This window comes from Morchella importuna, assembly GCF_003444635.1.
Source record: "Morchella importuna strain M04M26 chromosome Unknown Morimp01GS001, whole genome shotgun sequence".
In the NCBI taxonomy this organism is placed as follows: domain Eukaryota; kingdom Fungi; phylum Ascomycota; class Pezizomycetes; order Pezizales; family Morchellaceae; genus Morchella; species Morchella importuna.
This window is the reverse complement of record NW_025763398.1, coordinates 912,044-931,045: the sequence shown is the minus strand read 5'-3', so window position 1 is coordinate 931,045 and position 19,002 is coordinate 912,044. Positions and strand designations below refer to the sequence as shown.

Sequence of the window (19,002 nt, the reverse complement as noted above, 5' to 3'; positions counted from 1 at the left end):
CATTAGGATCTAACTCTTGAGAATCATAATTACGGTCTCAAGTAAATATTTCCTGTATCATTGTATTCATAGCGGGATACTACTCAAAAGAACATATTTCAGTTTCGGACACCGCTTAACTCATGAAACTCCATTCTCGAAGAAATCCTAAACTACCAAAAGAAAGAAAGAAGAATCTACAATATTGGAGAAGAAAAACTACGTATTTACTCTTATGCGGTGGAGGGGGAAAAAATCAACAAGAAATCTCGAGATGAGGATAAACAAGATCTTATACAATGGGAAGAATGAAGACTCGGCCTAAAAATGATGAGGAAAGAAAGGTAATGCAAGGTCCTTGGCGGTTTTCTTTATGATAATTAAGCATAAGCATGCATACTATCCAACTGTCCTGTTCCCTTGAGATCATTTTCGAATCCCTCTGCCACATCAAGTACCGTCTTGATGTGTTTAATGGATAGCGTCTCACTCTTATTATTCGCGAGCGCCTGGGCAGTTCTAACCGAGTTCTTGATCTAAATACCCATGGCGTCAGTAAATCAATAGTCTTAAAGTATTATACGATACGAAGGGAATGACAAACCTGTCGTCCATTGAGCTTTCTCTTTGCTAGCCACTCAATCTCCTCTTGTGTCAATACGTCTGGCGCGTCAGGCCCGTACTTCACTCTCACCATTTCCAGGAACATCTTCCAAATTTTAACCTTGGCTTTGAAACCGAGCTCGTTGTATCTCAGAGCAACATGGATTCTGCTTTGGAAAGCATCATCAAATGTTTCGACCCGATTCGTCGTCAGAAACAGAATGCCCTGGAAATATTCCAATACACGTAGGAAAATTGACACCAGTGCATTCCGGTGCATGTCTGCCATTGTTCGTCGTTCAAGGAATACGTCGGCTTCGTCAAGAAGCAGCACTGCGCCCCAAGAATGTGCAATGTCCAATATCTTATTGAGTTCTTGTTCGAGGGAAGCTGGATTAGTACCTAGCTCCCCTGAAGAAACACAATAAAGCGGTTTCCTTAGGAGTTCGGCAATTCCCTCTGCAGTCAACGTCTTACCAACACCTGGAGGGCCATGGAGGACTGAGACAAGACCCCGCCCCTTGCCCTGGATTACATCGTCAATAGTTGATGATTCAATGTTCTTCCCAGTATGAGACTCGACAAGAGCCTTGACGATGGTCTTTTGAGCATCGGGCAGAACCAAAGATTCAAATGCCTTGTCATTCCACTGGATCTCCTCAACACCAGAAACAGCGAATTCCACTAAGGTTATAATATGTTAGCTTTTTGGCCTTTAAATCGAGGGATTAAACTTACGCCAGTATTTCTCTGTGAAAGCCCATCCAAGAACAACTGGCGATGCAGTAAGGAGCTCTTCATCGGTAAAGACGGGTTCAACTTCCTCCTCTGGCTCTTCTACCCTCTCGACTTTCATCTTCTTCACGTTTTCTTGCTCTTTTGTGACGACCTGGTAGTTACCCTTGTCATCGACTACGACCTTCAATCGTTCCAATTCCTTTTCTTCCTCAGTTTTGCCATCATCTTCCCCGCTGCAGCAACATTCAGTACATTCGCCACCTTCACCCTCTTCGGACTCATGTTCCTCTCCATTATTGTTATTATTCTCGGCCTCTTCATCATCGTCGTACCGGGATCTAATTGAGGAAATGACATAGTTGGGATTTATGCGCCGGAATGTCGCAGGGTCAATCATAATCCGACCTTTAACCTACTCGGGTGTTAGTATCCCCCTAACACGAAGGCGAACGATTGGAAGCTGGCTTACATGAATTTTAACATATTGGCGCTTCTTCCTGATGAATGCAATTCCGTTGTGCATCTTGTATTGCATCCCTCTCAGGGATACAAACTTCCGTCCCCGCTCAACAAGGGTTTTCTATGCGGGATGAGTATAACTGCTTGCCAAATCATCAAGTACCAAAGATAACTCACCCTCATAGTTTCCTTATCCTTTCTAAAGTCCAACGGATAAGATGACAACGAAGTAATCTTCCTTGCACCCTTAAACCCTTCAATATCGACGCTGACTGTTCCCCAACCAAAGCCTCCTCCCTCGACATCACCAGCCTCTACGGGTCCATCCTTTCCGTCATATTCCAGATATTTACCTTCGAGGGCCCACCATTTTCCTCTCATAAAGCTGGACTCCTTCTGTGCGTATTCTAGTTTGAAAGCTCTTGGCTCGTTGCTTCCTGCACAAGTCGTATACATGATGACTCCAGGTTTCAACAGGGCCCAGAGTAAATCAAATGTAATCATGGAGTTCTCCAACAGAGGGAAGAGAGCTGCTTTCGTAGGGGCAAAGTCTGTGTTTAGGTATTCGATGAGAAGTTTGACTTGGTCAATTTGTGAGGAAACCTCTGCAGCTGTTAACGGAGGAGGAACAGGTTTGCCTGTTATGGGTCCGGTCGGCTTGGGGGGTTCTTTATCTGGTAAACCTTTGAGTTTTGACTTCCTATCGACCCATGCTTCAAACTCGGGGAGAAAGTTGAATAGCATATTTGGGTCAACCGAGGGAATATCTTCGACCAAAGAAACGCCTCTAACATCCCCAATTATTCCAGCCAGAGCCTCTTTGAGAAGGGGGGACTTGATGTCAACCTGGGTCTCGAGGTATTTGTTTTCGTAATCAAAGACACGGCGGACCGTAAAGATAAATGAGGAGTATTTATCTGTTTTGGGGTGAGGGACCGTGTCGCAGATCTTATAATCGTGAAGTTCCTTGTCGTAAACTACAGCGGCAGTCAGTAAACAGAAAAAAAAAGCTTGCTGGATTTCTTCCCCATTGCGAAAAAACTTGCTCAATCGTTTGGGGACTCACGCTCATCAACACGCTTATATTCCAGAACACTGGCTCTATCCTCGGTCTTCTCCTCTCCATCCTTCTTTTCACCTTCATCTGCCGCACCGTTCTCGGCTTCTTTTTCCTTTTTGGCCTTCTTCTTTTCTTTCTTGGCCTTCTTAGCTTTGGCCTTCTTTCTTTTCTCCTTCTGCCGTCTCTGCTTTGACTTGGATGATTTTGCTAATATCAACCTGATCGCAGCTGCCAAGGCCTCATCCCCATCAACCTCTGAATCCGAGGATGATGACGATGATGACGATGAAGAAGAGGAGGATGAGGAGCTATCAGAATCGCTAGATCCGTCGCTGTCAGAGGAGCTTTTATCATCATCACCAGAGGAGGCCCCTTCTGTCTTCTTTGACTTCTTCCCTTTCTTACTTGATTTTGCTGACTTTTTATCCTTCTTCGACTTCTTCTCTTTCCCCTCTTTTTCTTTCTTCTCCTGTTCTTTCTTCTCCTTCTCCTCTTTTTCCTTTCGCTCCCGCTCTTCTTTCTCGGCTTTCTCTTTCTCCTCCATCTCTTTCTTTGCCTTTTCCTTCTCCTTCTCCTTCTCCTCTGCCTCCTTCTTCTTCTTGTGAATGCACTTTCCCTTAGCCTTTGGCTTACTGGCAGATTCGGTTTCTATAGCTGCAGTGGGCGGGGCGCTCGCGGATGAAGTAGCAATCGGATCCGCAGGAGTATTTGACCCCGCTTCCGTTGTTGGGGGCGTCATGGTAGACGGTGTACTGGCGGTGTTGGGGGTTTCGGAGGGCGTTTCTTTGGGAAACAGCTCTTCGGAAAGGGTAGATGTTGACGACGCCATGGTTACGCCTTTCTTTTTCTTTCAATGCTGAAATGGTTTCTAGCGAATGGAGTAAAGACAAGTTGCGCTGATAACAGTAGTTGGGTGGGGGATATGTAATAGATGGGGTAGCAATCTCACTGAAGCTTCGGGAGCAGCTCAGTGGTGATACAAGACAGCTCTGCGTGATCTTTCACTGTCTCGGGAGATGATGGAATTTGAGGAGTAAAGGGCTGTTGCGCGAGGAGAGGAGGGTATTTAAGGATTCGCCTACAGAAAAGAGTCAGAGGCAGTGCAGCGGTAGATGTGACCAACAACTATGTTCTGTTTTGCTCGGTTGCTTGCCTTAAGGCTTCCCCGGTTTATTACAACCCTTGCGACCCTTGCGTGTTCGTTGTCTTGCTACAAACCTCTCGGCGCAGCAGCCAACTAACTATGCAACGACATGGTACTCTGCTGCAGTAAGTAGAATTTATTTATTGCAACCTCGCCTCACAGTGCCTCACTGTCACGCTTTTCAGTGGGATGGACAAGGGCTATTGGCGGTCAATCACATATGACTTCTGCTTCGTCAGTTCCATAAGCAAAGATCGGCATCCATGCGTCACACAATGCATGCACTACGCTCGGTTTTCGGGCTGAGATGAATCTCAAGGCTAACACCATCAACCATCATCTCGCTCATCAGACAGGGCTGAAAAAAGGAAGTGACTCAAGATGATTAAAATCTTTCAGCCTCATCATAAAGTCCTGAGTCATTGCGGGTAATCGAGAATCATCTCAAGCTTGCTCTGTCTGAGGTCCCGCATGTAGCACGGAGCTAGCATTCTATTATACCAGCTTAGAGATGACCTACTATGATGCTCATTGCAAGTATCCCACAGGAAAAACAACTGCAGTCTGCAGTCTTGTGGGTCAATGGGCATCGGCGGAATATTCCTTATAATTGCATATGGATTTAATACTGGAATTTTCCTGGCGAGCTAAATTCAACCTGATCCTGCCAGCTTCTTCCAGCATAGGTGATATTGAGATCCTCCTCATGTCTTCAACCACTCATCCTCGCTCCTGCGGCTGATACACTCATCTCCCTCTTTGTTATATGCCATTAATGGGTACAACATGCACTTAAGCGAGTCATATATGCGCTTAACCGCATAATCAAACGAAAGGTACGTAGCTTGAAGTTAAAAACAGTCTTGGAACATGGTACTATGCTGATACCTCCATGAGGATCCAGGTTTCGGTCTATCTGTCTTTTTCTACTCTAAGCTGCCTGGAGTGGGGTTTGATTGATCGATTAGGTAGCAGAGCTGATAGAGACACTTGCATATTGCTAGGTAGCATGCTGACTACATGTAGGTGCTTTAAGAAAATCCTTGAAGCTCAGGGCCCTAAAGCCATCCCTGCTTGGCTTGATATAGGTACGCGAGTTCGTTTTGAGGCTCAAAGTTGCGACATGCTAAGAAGACTTCTGGTTGGTTGAACACTGGTCTAGTAAACGCAAGACCAGATCATCGCTGCCTGGGCGTGATCGGCGAGACTAATCACGTCCGTCACCCGTGCAACCCCACCATTCTTGAGTACACCACCTTCAGAGGTTTTCCGAGGTGTGTACCTAGTGGGTTGGGACATCCCCGTATTTGCGGCGGGTTGCTTCTCTATCTATCCTGAGATCGCAATAATGTTAGGGTTAACTATGATCTTATTTGCCTGGAAGCCGACTGCTTAACCGGTAGAAGCCAGAGGTGTCTGGTCTTCGCATCTTACGAGCGACAATTCGCCATCTTGTGTGAAACCACACCTGGGAAGCTAAATTTGGACAAGGAGGCGGCGAGTGCGGGGCGACATTGAGCCAGCGTGACACACCGGTGGACTCTTAACGACAAGCCGGCGGGGGATACGACAAGTTCTGTAACGCTATTTAGTCTCTATCAACAATAATCCAAACCCGAGATACGTTATCTACTAGGGCGTTGAACGACTTTCTTCACCGGGAGCCACATGATAGCATGACCAACGGGCGCGGGTAGGTGCTTTGCTCGACAAGCCTGCTTATACGAAAAAGCGTGATATTCGACATTGAAATTTACTCGCCCAATCCTGGGCACTGTCTGTGACGCGTGACATCGATGGCCCGGGCTAGAATACTGTGCATGAGAAATTTTGGCAGTTTTGGTTGAGGCTCAACGTTCATTTGACAGAACAGGAAGCAGTGGTCCGTCAATACCGAGTCCTTGCGGTTCCCCGCAGGAAATAACCTAGGTTCCGTCAAACTATTCCTTGATTAAGTTCACAAAGACCCGAGATGACTTTTTCATCCGCTAATTTATCGGGGTCCTTATCGTGATGGTCCGAGGAGCTACGGGATAAATGTAGGGACTGGTCATACAAAACGTACGCAAGAAGAGAGAGTTGTCAGAAGTGTAAACTATTTCTACATATTGTTATGAGGGGTTTTTGTCGGATTCGGACTTGGGATATGGAGCATTCGGGAACGTGGAGGCGTTGTTTTGCGAGAAAGATATTAAAGGCGAGAAAAAGATTTCAGGCAGAAACTGTTAAGCACTAGCGGTTATCAGAAAAGCGAATCTATTTATCAAGATAGGGAAAATCTAATCACTAGTAAAAAGAAAAAGAAAAAGGAAAAGAAAGACATATGAAACACGCATTCCGACAGGAAGTCAGTCCCTACTAAGAAAAAGCAACCCCACAAAAGAAACAAGACGCTACAAATGAAAAGAAAAAAAGAAACGCGATGCCGAGTGATCCTCCATGAATAAGGAAACAAGCCAATCCCAAACGCCCGCTGTAAACGTCCCAGAGATCAGACAAAACACCACAAGTAATTCCATCCCTCAAGCCATTCCGCCATTAACCCTCATATTCTGCCCATTAACCCACGCCGACTCATGCCCTGCCAGAAAGCTCACGACATTCGCCACCTCCTCCGGCGTACCAATCCTCCCCATCGGGTTCTACCCCGCAATCATATCCACCACCGCCTGCGGCTTCCCATTATAAAACAGGTCCGTCCCCGTCGGCCCGGGCGAGACACAGTTTACACAGATGCCCCTCCTCCCCAGATCCTTCGCCAGCACCCTCGTCATCTGCTCCACCGCCCCCTTCGTCGCAATATACAACAAGTAGTTTGGCGTCACCGTCGTCGCGGCCGTCAGCGACGTGCTGAAAAACACCACCCTCCCACCAGACGGTATATGCGGTGCGGCCGCCTGCGTGATGAAATACGGGCCCTTCACGTTGACGGCGAAGGTGCCGTCGAACTCGTCCTCTGTTGTTGCGGCCAGGTCGCGATTAGGTAGCACGCCAGCGTTGAGCACGAGGATGTCGATGCGGCCGTAGCGGGAGACGGTCTCGTCGACGAGGCGCTTGCACTCGGTGACGCTGCTGACGTCGGCTTTGATGTGGTGGGAGCGGAAGGGGCCGAGCTGGGCGACGAGGGCGGCGGCGGGCGTGGGGTCGCGCGAGTAGTTGATTATTACGGTTGCGCCTTGGGAATGGAGCTTTGTGGCGATGGAGGCGCCGATTCCTTTGGAGGCGCCGGTGATGAGGGCTATCTTGCCGGTGAGGGGGAGGGAGAGGTTGGGTGACGCCTTTTCATGAGGGGCGGTGGCGGTGGCGGTGGAGGAGGAGGAGGAGGGGTGGGGTGGGATTTCGGGAGTGGGGGTGGGGTGGGGGTGGGGGTGGTGGATTTGGGGCAGGGCTTGGATTTGAAGAATTTTCCGAGGCCGCACATCTTGATTGCTTTGGATTGTTTGGTTTGTAGTAGGATGTCTTTGTGTGTAGATAGATGTTGGTTGTAGATGTGTTGATTGTGTCCAGTGCTGAGTTGCCAATGTTCTGATATCCTGAGTTGATTTGATGTCCTGAATATGAAAACACCTGGACAGAGCTGGACTTCTGTTCTTATATATCCTCCTCCTTCAAGACCCCTCCTCTCAGGACCTCCGTCATCACCTCCAGCTGTGCCAGCATAGACGACATCATTGCAAGTAGGTATCCAGGATAACGTTTGTTGTTTCTCGACGTTGGAGTTTACCAGCACCGGCCGTACTCTACGCACGAGTGCTCTCTCGTCGTTTCCCTTTATCTCCGGCTCGGGTTAGCCACGGCTGATCGACCACACGCGTGCGTCTGCATGCAGAAGCCAGCTATGTCGCTGATTGGTGGAGAGGACAGACCGTTACTCGGATTCCACCACTGGGATGATGGCAACACGCCGGCCGGGAGCAAGGAGTTAAGAAGTCACTCCCCTTCAGCACCGCCGTTGGGGATAGGGTGCTCAGTGCTATAGATCTTGATCAAGTGGATAAGCTGCTACTCTAGATAGCAGAAGTACTGGGCGACAAGTGCTCGATACGCGACAAATATTTGCAGCTCAAAACAGATAAGCGTTTATGTAGCACTTGACGGTTGCCAAGGCGTGTGTCGCATCCGGTTAACTCCAGAATAGTAATCATTTTCTACTCACGGGCGCGCGGGTCTTTGTCGGCCGCAATACTGCAACACCGCAACACCGAAGATATACACCTGAAGGTGCCAGTGGAGATAGGCCGGCCGTTTTTGGTGTGCTCGGCCGGGGATGCGGATTATCTTCGGGCGCGTTTAAGGTGTGGTCTTTGTGTTTGTCTTTTGTCAGGGAGTGAAGTTGTTACGGGGATAGGGATTTTGTGGGAAATCGAGTGAGCATCCGTGACTATGAATTTAACACATCTATGCACAACTAGAAGCGGATATATTCTCGATCCCGTAGAAATGACTTCATTGTAATACTTATTTGGAGGATTATATTAGGAGTGACATCTTTTTCGATCCTCATCTCAAATGACGGCAAGGCTGAAACTGCTTGTACACATACACAGTAGTACTAAGTACAGATAAGCTTTCATCAAGACATACCACAAGACTGTATAATGAGACCTATATGTACAATTACAAGCAAAGTGTCTGCGCATACACCTCAGCCTTGTGTATCAGTCAATTCCCAGCTTCCGCTGTCCTTCAGACGGGGACCAGGATATGGGCCGTGATGTTACCCAATTTTATGAGCCAGTACGCTAATGTCAGCCAGAACTAAATCAAGGTGAATGAATGTTACATCCTATAGCTCCCAATATACAAATAGCTTATTTATCCCTTCTAAGCGCAGGTACACACACAGGCAGGCAGGCAGGCAGGCATGTATGTCCTTGGTCCCCGCCCTCTACCGGGAATACCTCCAAGGAGAAACAGACATTGCACGCCCACGTGGGAACCACTCTTCTGGGTTCAGCACACAAGCAATTTAAAGGATGATACCTACAAACCCCTTTTGCGGAAATAATCTAACACGGGGAGTACCATTCTTCTAATATTGTGGTCTTGTTGCTAGCTATAGCATGGTTCATATCGTATCGATGCGCAAATATTCCGGCATATGTTACATCTTATGAACCGAATTGCACACACTATGAACATAGCCACAACGATGCTTTCCTCGTCATTGGTATCGCGGCCATGAACTTTAGTGGCCATTGACTGAGGTGCTTATCAAGTCTCCTATTGTATGGTCCGGTTCATCACCGCTATTAATCCATAGCCCAAGGAATAGTAGAGTTGAGTAGAGCGCAATGTTGCATCAGGTTGGTAAGATTCCTTTTTCCAGCCACTGATCGGAGGATTCCGATTACACCCCAGTAACCTACATAAGTGTGGGGGGTAGGTTATCTACATGTATCTCTCCTTCTCTCAAGAGCACTGCCCATAAAGTAGATACAAGAGCTGAGAATTCGCCTAAAAGTGCCGCATTGAAGAGTTCGGCGGGTTTGCGCAGTTATATTGTCTGTTTTCAGAACTATGGGTAGGCGGGTAAACTTGTTCGGGGGTCGTTTATGACTTTCGGGTGCTACAAGAAGATGTGTCTGTAGGTCGTGGGAGGTGGTCTGGCGAAAGATGCCACTACGTTTGTTAGTCCTTAATTGCATGTGTCTCTTGACATATGTTGAACCCTCATCCTTCACGGGCTTCAGTCAATGTCTCTAATTCACTGCGCACCTGATGGGATCGAAACGAGCTCAGGAAGAAAACATCGAGATGTCGAATTGTCTACCAAAATCTTTAAAGCTTGGATCACATCTCGCGACTTGAGAGACATCGCATTCCTAACCGATGTCTCAGCCAACCTGCCCGCAGGTTGTGGCACACGTCAGGGAACCACGTCCACAACCTCAACCTGGTACCTGACGATAAGCTTAGGTACAGAGACAGATACAGATACGCAACATTAATATTCCCCGCGTGTTCCTTAAAGTATTTGCGCCATTCGTACCTGAGCTATAAATTAACCGAAACTGAAACATTGTTGACAGCTTAGTAAACAGCTTTTAACAATCGCTAGAACGTTTCCAACAGACTTTGGTTTAGTCTCTGCACTGCGCGGCGATTGTGGACTTGCTTGTGGGACAACAAAGAACCACAATCCCTCAAAACTATCATACTGCCCCCTAATATGAACACTGTGCCTTACATCTGCTTCTCTAGATGCCTCTTGGTACGAAAAGATCGGGCCGGGTTCGTTACACCGGCTGCCTGCCTTTCTGGGTTTTGGGAGTTTTTATCCATGCTCAACTTGGTTCCTGGATACCGATATAGAAATCGTCGCACACCAAGGTGCTGAACATGCAGCTTTTATTTTATTAAAAGTTCAGCCAGATGGTGGAACCAGTGCACGAGAGCAAAAAGAGTTGCCGCCACAGTCTTCATAATAAGATCTCCTGATATTCTCGCTGCCCTTCACGTCGCGTCGGGATGGCCGATTATCATGGAGCTTCGTGAGGTGAGGTGCATATATTGCATTTTGGCTGCTGCAGCAGCAGGACATCAATCTTAGCAGGTACGGTACCTACATAGGAAGATTCCTTTATCATCGCTTGTGGATCCTAACTATAGGCTGCTCAATTCAAATTACCCACCCACAGTCTTACCCACATCTGGATAACTTTATCTAAACAGCCGACCCAGCGACAGGGGTGCTACGGTTGTGAAGATTGGGTTCTTTGAGATCCAGAGCTTCTTACTTGGGCAATGCTATAGAATAGATGTAACTATGTAGCCTTAGTCAAATTTGAGCAGTCCGCGGCCGTGGCGAGCAGTAGGTACTCTACTAAGTTCCACCGACCTGGGTTTGATTTTTGCTGGGCGAGCGTGGAGTATATGATGTGACCCCACCCTCCTCCTCTTCTTTCTGCTTGAAGGTACCCTTAATCTATCGTCTGCAAAGATCCTCTCTGCTTAATCCAAGTGCCATTGGTCGAGTGGGAGAAGCACCTGCATTCTACATACCTGTTGTGCGGGTTTCTCAAAGCTCCACGCAGTGCTACGCTACCGCAATGAATTTACCTTTCCACACGGGTTCCATCATGCTGGTCCCACTCCTAATACTCTCGCTGCTGTGCGCGAACGTCGTCGATGCGCTGCATTCGACAGACACAATCACTAGTGGTGGTGATAATACTAGGTCTGGGTATCAACCGTAAGTCTTTCTCATTATCATTCTCCAGGTATGGGAACGGGGGTTAATAATGGCATATATGATATTATAGCAACCATAATATGGACCCTGCCGTCGTAGGATCTTCCCAATTCGGTATTATATGGCGCAAGAAGCTGAGTGGCCGCTACAACGACTGGAATGGTATGTATTTCTGCTTGTATTAGTTGATGGCACTAGCTAGTAGTGTCCCTGCTAACTGATTGCATCTAGAACAGATATTTGCGCAGGCACTTATATACACACCCGACGATGCCCAATTCGTCTATGTCGCGTCGCAGCAGAATTGGGTCTACAAGATCGATGCGAAGACGGGTGACATCCTGGTGTCGAAGAACTTGCATATCCCATTCTTGGTCGCGGAACTGGATAATTGTAATGATATCAGTCAGACTATTGGAAGTACTGTAAGTTTGCCTTTTTTGGAGATAGATTTGGAGCCGTGGGCGTGCGGGACTGATGTGTTGAGGGTAGGCTACGGGGGTGATTGATCCAGATACAAACACATGGTATTTCACGATGAAGACATATCGCGACCAGACTGGTGTTGAGAAAGGGAGGGCGAACGGAAGATGTAAGCACCTTAATTAATCTTGTGAATTTTCGGGAGTAGAGCTGACTGGGGCGGTAGATTATGTTCACGCCCTCGACACTAGAACTCTAGAGGAGAAACCAAACTTCCCCATTGATCTAGAAGGATTGATCGCAAGTAACAATGCGATCAGAATGTTCCAGGGAGGTATCCATCACCAACGGCCAGCGCTCATGCAGAGTGGACCGTACATTTATGCCGGGTTTGCGTCGCATTGGTACGTTGAGTGGTCTTTCGTAGAAAGTAGCGCAGAGGTGCTGATATTTTGTGTTCTAGTGTGCAATACAACTTCACTGGTTGGATCATTGGCTGGCATGGGACTACCGGCCAGATTGTCGAGAAGTTTGCAACTGAGGGCGGGCCGGAGGACAAGAAGGGAGGTGGTGTATGGATGAGCGGTGGTGGTATAGCACAGGATTCACGTATGCTCTCCAAGTTCATAGTGATTCTATTCTATGGCAAAGTGCTACTAGTGCTAACGTCGTTGGGAAGCCAATCGCATGTTCTTCGCTACCGGAAATGGGTATGCATCCCAGCTCAGCAATATCCCGGTACCGGGAAGACAGCCTCCTACAGCGCTGGAAGAGGCGGTCGTCCATATGTCGATTGCCGCTGATGGAAGTTTAGGCGTGGTTGATTTCTGTGAGTTGCGACCCGTGAACCTGCGTCTTACTTCTTTGCTGACTACCTTGTGCCAGTCATGCCATGGGAAAAACAAGCATTGGATGGCGCGGATAAAGATCTTGGGACCTCAGGTATCGCGCTTCTGGACCAGAATGTTTTTAAGACACCGACCGTAGCTAGGATTGGGTGCATTACTGGGAAGTCTGGAAAACTCTACTTCCTAAATCTTGAGTGAGTACTCTGGATCATGATTGATCACTCGGGCCTAATTAGAAAATAGCGATCTTGGCGGCTACCAGATGGGACCAAATAAGAAGGATGCTGTTCTTCAGACCACAGAACTGCTGAATTCAGTCTTTGCAACTGCTGGATCCTACCCGCTTGAGGGTGGTTACGTTTATGTTTGTTCCCTTTTTACAGTTGCGTTTGATATGTGCTAACCCGCTGTCAGGTGAATGTCGTTCAACACGAGACCGTCGTGTTTAAGTTCAGTGTTGGGTCAAACAACGAACCTATTTTTACACAAGTCGCCCAAACGCTTGAGAAGACTGCTTATGTACTCGGTGTCGGTCACGGCACAACTACATCTCTCAACGGCCAAGCTGGAACCGGTCTTTACTGGGTGACAGATATCCAGGGTCTGAATCTCCGAATCTACAAAGCTGTTCCGGAGAATGGCATACTTGTTCTCCTCAAAGGTCTCAATATTCCGGGAATGATCAAGTTCAGTCGACCGAGTTTCGGAGATGGAAGAGCCTACCTTACAACGAGTGATGGCTATCTCGTTGCCGTTGGCTCCCCCGTGAACCCGCCCCTCTTGTGTCAGTCCCCGGTCGAGTTTGGAAACGCTACTATTGGCGATGCGGGTGTTACGAAAGATCTTAGCTGCACGGCCAATATTGCAGTCACAATAACTGCGATCGGTCCGAGAATGGCACAGTATTTCTCAGTGTCTGAGTTGCCGACGTTCCCGTTAACGTTGGCTGCAGGCAAAACATTTACGTTTAAGACAACATTCAAACCGACTGCACCCGGTCCTCTATCCGATGATATCTATGTTAACACCACGAACTCCATTGCCAACTATGCAGAAAACACCCCGATTGCAGTTAGGGGTGTTGCAAAATCGTTGAGCCCAGTCCTATCGATCACTCCCAACACAGTTTCCTTCGCGGGTGTGATTACGGGAGAGAATCCTGATGGATATGTTCGCTCCGTTGTGATTGAGAATGTCGGAAGCTCGGTGATGACCATTACTAGTTATGATATCAGTATCGTTAGTGAATCTGGCCCTTTCCTCCCAGGTAACACAACGCAGGCGGGTCCGTTCAAGTTTACGGGCCTGCCGACATCAATCCCGGCCGAATCATCTGTTACTGTGTCCATCAATTTCAACCCGACTGGGAACGGAAACTACGGAGCGTATGTCCGCGTGAACTCAGACGGTGGAAATAAGTTCCTTACAGTTGTAGCCACTTCTGGTGGATATCCAAAAGCGAAGCTAGAATTTGAAAAGGTCGATGGAACTGGCTGGGTGGAATACGACCCGAACGTCCCATTCAGCTTTGGAACTGTCTACGAGCAGGTAACCCGCACCCTCAAACTCCGACTGACAAACGCCGGTGATCAAGACGCTGGAATTCTCGACGTCACTGTTTCCAAGCCCCCAACCGGTGTCGGAGCAGTGGTCGGCGCCCGCAATGGTATCGACCTCGGTGAAGGGACGCAGCTCCTCGCCGGGCAATCTCAGACCGCACAGTTGTTCTGTTCAGTGCCCAAGTCGCAGGTCAATGTAAATGCGTACACACCTAATGCTACATGGACTATGAACACAAATGACCCGACGTTCGAGAAGCAGAATATTGTGTTTACCTGTGATGCGGTATCAGAGCAGTTAGGTCCCCTGAAGAATGCGACGCATGGCAGGTATCGCTACATTGGGTGCTTTAAAGAGAACAATCCTGGGAGACAGCTGTCGTCGCAGTTGTATGGCAGTGATTTGAATGAGAACGGGATGTGTATGAATGCTTGTGCTGGGGCGACTCAGAATTATATCTTCGCTGGTATGTGTAATGGCCGAAATTTAGGAATATTGTAAAGTTGTGCTGACGGATGGATAGGGACTCAGTACCACCGTGAGTGCTGGTGCGGTAACACGATTCCCACTTTGAAGGTTGGAGACGAGGACTGTAACTTTGACTGTACTGGGTAAGATCCTTAAACTACATGAGTCTGTGTAGAAATCGATAATTAATTCCAATTCAGGAATGGTACACAAATCTGCGGTGGTAATGGCTACTTCGGCGGCGGGTCATACATTAGTCTCTTTGCGGACGAGAACCGCTACACCCCCGGCGAAGGGCCAATTTCTTCTTCCACTACCACCGATCTTACCGGCACTCCAACGCCAACTCCATCTGCCCCAATTGACAACCCAGGAAATGGTAGCTTCACATTCGCAGGTTGCTACACCGAGGCAACAACCGGCAGAGCACTATCTGTTCTTCAAGGCTCAGACACAATGGACGTAAACACATGCCTAGGACTATGCGCGGGATACGCCTATGCGGGTCTGGAGTACGGAAGGGAATGTTGGTGTGGAAACACCCTCGGAGTAGGGTCAGCACTTACTGTCGTGACACAATGTAGAATGACCTGTGCTGGAAACCCATACGAGTATTGTGGTTCAGGCAGTAGGTTAAGTTTATACACTAAAGCAGCTGTGGTGAGCTCTTCAAGTTCAACGACCGTAGATTCCTCAACTACCATCGATCCTTCCTCGACACCTGTCACAGTTTCATCTACCCCCACTCCTACTGTTCCTGTCCATAATCCTGGAAATGTAAACTACGGTTTCCAGGGCTGCTATACGGAGGCTACAGCTGGGCGTGCGCTACCTCAGCTTACAGGCGCCGATGACATGGATATTGCAAAATGCTTGACCATTTGCGGTGCGTATGAGTACGCCGGTGTCGAGTATGGGAGAGAATGCTGGTGCGGTAATACATTGGGTGTCGGGGCGGTCCTTACTGAGCTGTCACAGTGCAGCATGTTGTGCGCGGGAAACAAGTATGAGTATTGTGGAGCGGGGTCGAGGTTGAGTTTGTACAAGAAGAAGCCGGCAGAGGTGTCGTCAACTTTGAGTACTACTACACCTATGGTGAGTGATACAGCTACAGTAAGTGCTACGGCATCAGGTAACGCTACGATGTCTGCACCGGGGAGCGATACTGCGACAACACCCTTGCCATCAGACAGTAATACTATCCTGGCGGGAAATTCCACCACAACGGCTGTAACTGCCACTACCCCCGCATCGGACAATACTAGCCCAGCGGACGTTTCTAGTACACTGGCTTCGTCTACTGTGCCTGTGGTAGAGTCTACCAGTACTACCACACCCGTTTCTAGCAGTAGTGATACGCCAATAGTTACTGCTGCCACCACACCAGGGGTATCTGCTACTTCTACGCCGACTTCAAGTGTTGAATCTAATAATACTACAACACCTGCAACGAGAAGTGACGCATCTCCTATAATTTCACTTTTTATAAGTGATGTGACTACCACATCTACTACTAGTACGGTGTCACCTTCTACCACTCCCAGTCTCTGGGAATACCTAGGTTGCGCCAACGAAACTACCCCACGTGCTCTGAATGGAGCAAGTATCTCTGGCACCATGACCCACGAGAAGTGTCAACAGTTTTGCTTGGAGCGTAATTTTCCACTGGCAGGTCTTGAATATGTAAGAGTCCTTGTAAGCCATGATAAGGTGAAGGAGAGCCGCTGACAAATATTATAGGGAAACGAGTGTTACTGCGGTTCTGCCCTCCAGAACGGCTCAAAACTCAATCAGACAAATTGTGCCATGGCCTGTAGCGGGGACGCCTCCCTGATCTGTGGAGGGCCCTCTCGGCTGAGTGTTTACAATTACACTCTCTTTGTACCGCCTATCATAGTTCCAGCCGTTGGAACGTAAGTTCGCTACTTTCATGTGTTTTACTGCAGCTGCATGGACGTTTACTAATTTTTGTTGCAGATTTATCTCGCAGGGATGCTATTCGGAGGCAACTACCGGAAGAGCGCTTTCTGGGTATTCATTTACAAATACTACCGGCATGACTGTAGAACTCTGTGTCGGTGTGTGCAAGGATAGATCGTTTAAATATGCGGGTTTGGAATATAGCCAAGAGGTAAAATCGAATTCCATTATTGTTCATCTAGTTTTGTCACTAACTGTGAGAAGTGCTACTGCGGAAACACGCTGGCCTCCACCTCAACCAAGATTGATGATAGTCAGTGCAATTCTCTATGCAAAGGCAATAAGCGTGAATACTGTGGTGCTGGAAGGTATTTAGCTCGAATAATCTCTGATAATACTTACGTATGACTAATTGCGTTGATAGTAAATTGAATGTTTATTTCGACCAACCGTCGAATATTACCGCTAACGGGCTTCCGGCTTCTTCACCTTCGGAGAAGAGGAGGTAGGTAGCGTGGCATTGAAAGATGGTGCATTTATGGGGAATTTATATCATTTCTCTTTATAAGATACTTAATGTTTTATGTAGTTAACTGCTTGGATGAGGATAAGGATTAGGTGGACACGAGGAATAGATAAGACTTATAGAAAAGAATGTGACACTTAACTAAAATTCTAATTCAAGCTTCGTCATCATCATCTTCCTCACCCAACACCGCATCTCCAATCCATTCCGAACTCCACTTGACCACCTCGCCTACAATAGGTTCATGTGGTACATACACCAACCTCTTAACCCCAAACCAGCCTTTCTTACCGCTGGCCAGGTAAACCCCACAAACACCTCTGCAGGTCTCCACACTTTTATCCTTTTCCAAGACCTCCAAGATTTCATGGTTCCTCGGCCCCACATAACCCGCGCCCACACCACCACCCAAGTACCCCATCATGAGTCTCTTATGCAGACGATTAGTGTCCATCTGCTGCCTCCCCATCATTGCATGGGTAGCGGTGATGGGTGACCAATCGGCATCATACATGGCACCGTGGTACAGAGTATGCAGGTACTCTTCATGATAATAATAGTCCTCACATGCATGTGCAAGATGACCGGCAAAGCGGTGGGCGCTGGGGATGTCGGCAAAGAAGAGGGTCGCAACGCCAACCTGGGTAGTGATCGATTGGTGGGACCTTCCATAGGTATACATGGAGAGTGGTAGGGTCCTAATAATGAGCTCAAGGAGCTGCTCCACCACTAATAAATACGATACAAACGTTAGCTAACCCCGCCACAACCAACAGTGATACTAGGAGAGTACACCACCTTTCTCGGGTTTAGTCTCAGCGAAATCATAGTCAACTAAAACGGCCTTGAGGTCCTTCCTGTCCTCTTCGGTGGGTGTGTATGTACGCCCCCTGCACCCCGGGCAGCAGTAGTGCACCATGGGCGTGGAGGGTTGACAGAGACAGTCGTGCTCGTATTGGTTCATTTGGATGGCGTCTGTGAAGGCCGAGTCGAAGAGGAAGTTGTAGTCGGCGCTGAGGTCGTAGGTGTGCGTTGCGGTGGCATTGACTTTTTTGGATTCCGGCAGGACCGGGGCGTTCATTTCTTTGCACATCTTGATGGCTTGGTGGGGTGGTGGGCGGGGGAAATGATGGGTATTGTGGTTGTTTGAGGGTGGTGAAGTTGTAGGTGTTTTGGATGTTTGGGGAGTGTGTGTTTGGGAGCTGCTAAGAATTGGGTTGCTAGCAGTTGGGGAGTTAGCTGTATGGGGACAATTAGTAGAGCCCCCTTTGTAAGGCCTTGGCAGGTACATGCGTTAGTCCTCTTTTCGGGCGTTACATACATGCATGACCTCTAGCTGACATTTTTTGATGCAACCATTTTATGCAACTTTGGTCAGGTATGTATGTACAGCTCTAGGACTTCTCAATCATCGAATCCAGCCACACAAGAAGCAACGGGTATTACAAGAGGTTATATTACTGATCGGATGGTAGTTTTGGATTACAAAGAGAATGGTCACAGAGCTACCATAGCGCTAGTATGCAGGGCACGCCATGACTTGCTTAAGAGGAGGCCCTGGGGATGGAGCCAAACTTATGATTGGCTAATTGAGCACGGTTACATGTAGTGATTGTCTATACGAGCGTCGATCCCGGGGTAATGATCGAATTTATAAAAACCTTAATACAATATGCAGGAATTCTAGGATGGTCTCATCTCGGGTTATACGACTCCGCTTTGTACTCCTATGATATTGACGATGGATGACATGGCTTGTCTAAAACATAGTCTGAAATTCAAACCTGCGGTGTCGCTATCAATAAGCCAAAATCTTAATAGATTGCCGGCGGCTTTGCGTTGAAGTCTACAACGGGTACTTACTTAAGCCCTGAGAACCTTGTTTAAGTAGGTGCATCGCTGGCTCTTCTTTTCTTGGGGGAAACAGTCCATAATATAAATATCCAAACCGCCCTTAAAGTCTGACATTTTACCTAGGCTTACGATACGGGTAATATATGGCTCTTAACCATGGGCTAAAGATTCCACCGGTCGACCAGGGCCCATTGATTCTTTGTAATATTCAATGCTCTCTATATG

The 19,002-nt window shown here is 47.9% G+C and overlaps 5 protein-coding genes across 5 annotated transcripts; 2 read left to right on the top strand and 3 right to left on the bottom strand.

Annotated features, from left to right (window-relative positions):
- Positions 1–359: 359 nt before the first annotated feature.
- LAJ45_00202 (uncharacterized protein) lies at positions 360–3,668 on the bottom strand (the record flags this gene model as incomplete). The annotated part of the gene is made up of 7 exons (XM_046109804.1): positions 360–515; positions 584–1,266; positions 1,321–1,732; positions 1,790–1,900; positions 1,957–2,756; positions 2,846–3,159; positions 3,259–3,668. 7 exons carry the CDS (start codon positions 3,666–3,668, stop codon positions 360–362), a joined length of 2,886 nt encoding a protein of 961 aa, XP_045976497.1.
- A 2,957-nt stretch (positions 3,669–6,625) lies between these two features.
- Positions 6,626–8,128, bottom strand: LAJ45_00201 (uncharacterized protein; the record flags this gene model as incomplete). The annotated part of the gene is made up of 4 exons (XM_046109803.1): positions 6,626–7,516; positions 7,567–7,752; positions 7,850–7,956; positions 8,008–8,128. The coding sequence occupies 4 exons, from the start codon at positions 8,126–8,128 to the stop codon at positions 6,626–6,628; spliced, it is 1,305 nt and encodes a 434-aa protein (XP_045976496.1).
- Positions 8,129–9,815: 1,687 nt separating this feature from the next.
- Positions 9,816–10,159, top strand: LAJ45_00200 (uncharacterized protein; the record flags this gene model as incomplete). The annotated part of the gene is made up of 3 exons (XM_046109802.1): positions 9,816–9,851; positions 9,909–9,956; positions 10,016–10,159. The coding sequence occupies 3 exons, from the start codon at positions 9,816–9,818 to the stop codon at positions 10,157–10,159; spliced, it is 228 nt and encodes a 75-aa protein (XP_045976495.1).
- Positions 10,160–11,065: 906 nt separating this feature from the next.
- Positions 11,066–16,906, top strand: LAJ45_00199 (uncharacterized protein; the record flags this gene model as incomplete). Its single annotated transcript, XM_046109801.1, has 16 exons — positions 11,066–11,178; positions 11,249–11,340; positions 11,410–11,603; positions 11,671–11,770; positions 11,828–12,005; positions 12,065–12,210; positions 12,281–12,430; positions 12,487–12,643; positions 12,693–12,813; positions 12,864–14,475; positions 14,533–14,620; positions 14,678–16,160; positions 16,218–16,390; positions 16,455–16,608; positions 16,662–16,765; positions 16,822–16,906. 16 exons carry the CDS (start codon positions 11,066–11,068, stop codon positions 16,904–16,906), a joined length of 4,950 nt encoding a protein of 1,649 aa, XP_045976494.1.
- A 171-nt stretch (positions 16,907–17,077) lies between these two features.
- Positions 17,078–18,016, bottom strand: LAJ45_00198 (uncharacterized protein; the record flags this gene model as incomplete). Its single annotated transcript, XM_046109800.1, has 2 exons — positions 17,078–17,652; positions 17,722–18,016. 2 exons carry the CDS (start codon positions 18,014–18,016, stop codon positions 17,078–17,080), a joined length of 870 nt encoding a protein of 289 aa, XP_045976493.1.
- Positions 18,017–19,002: the final 986 nt, after the last annotated feature.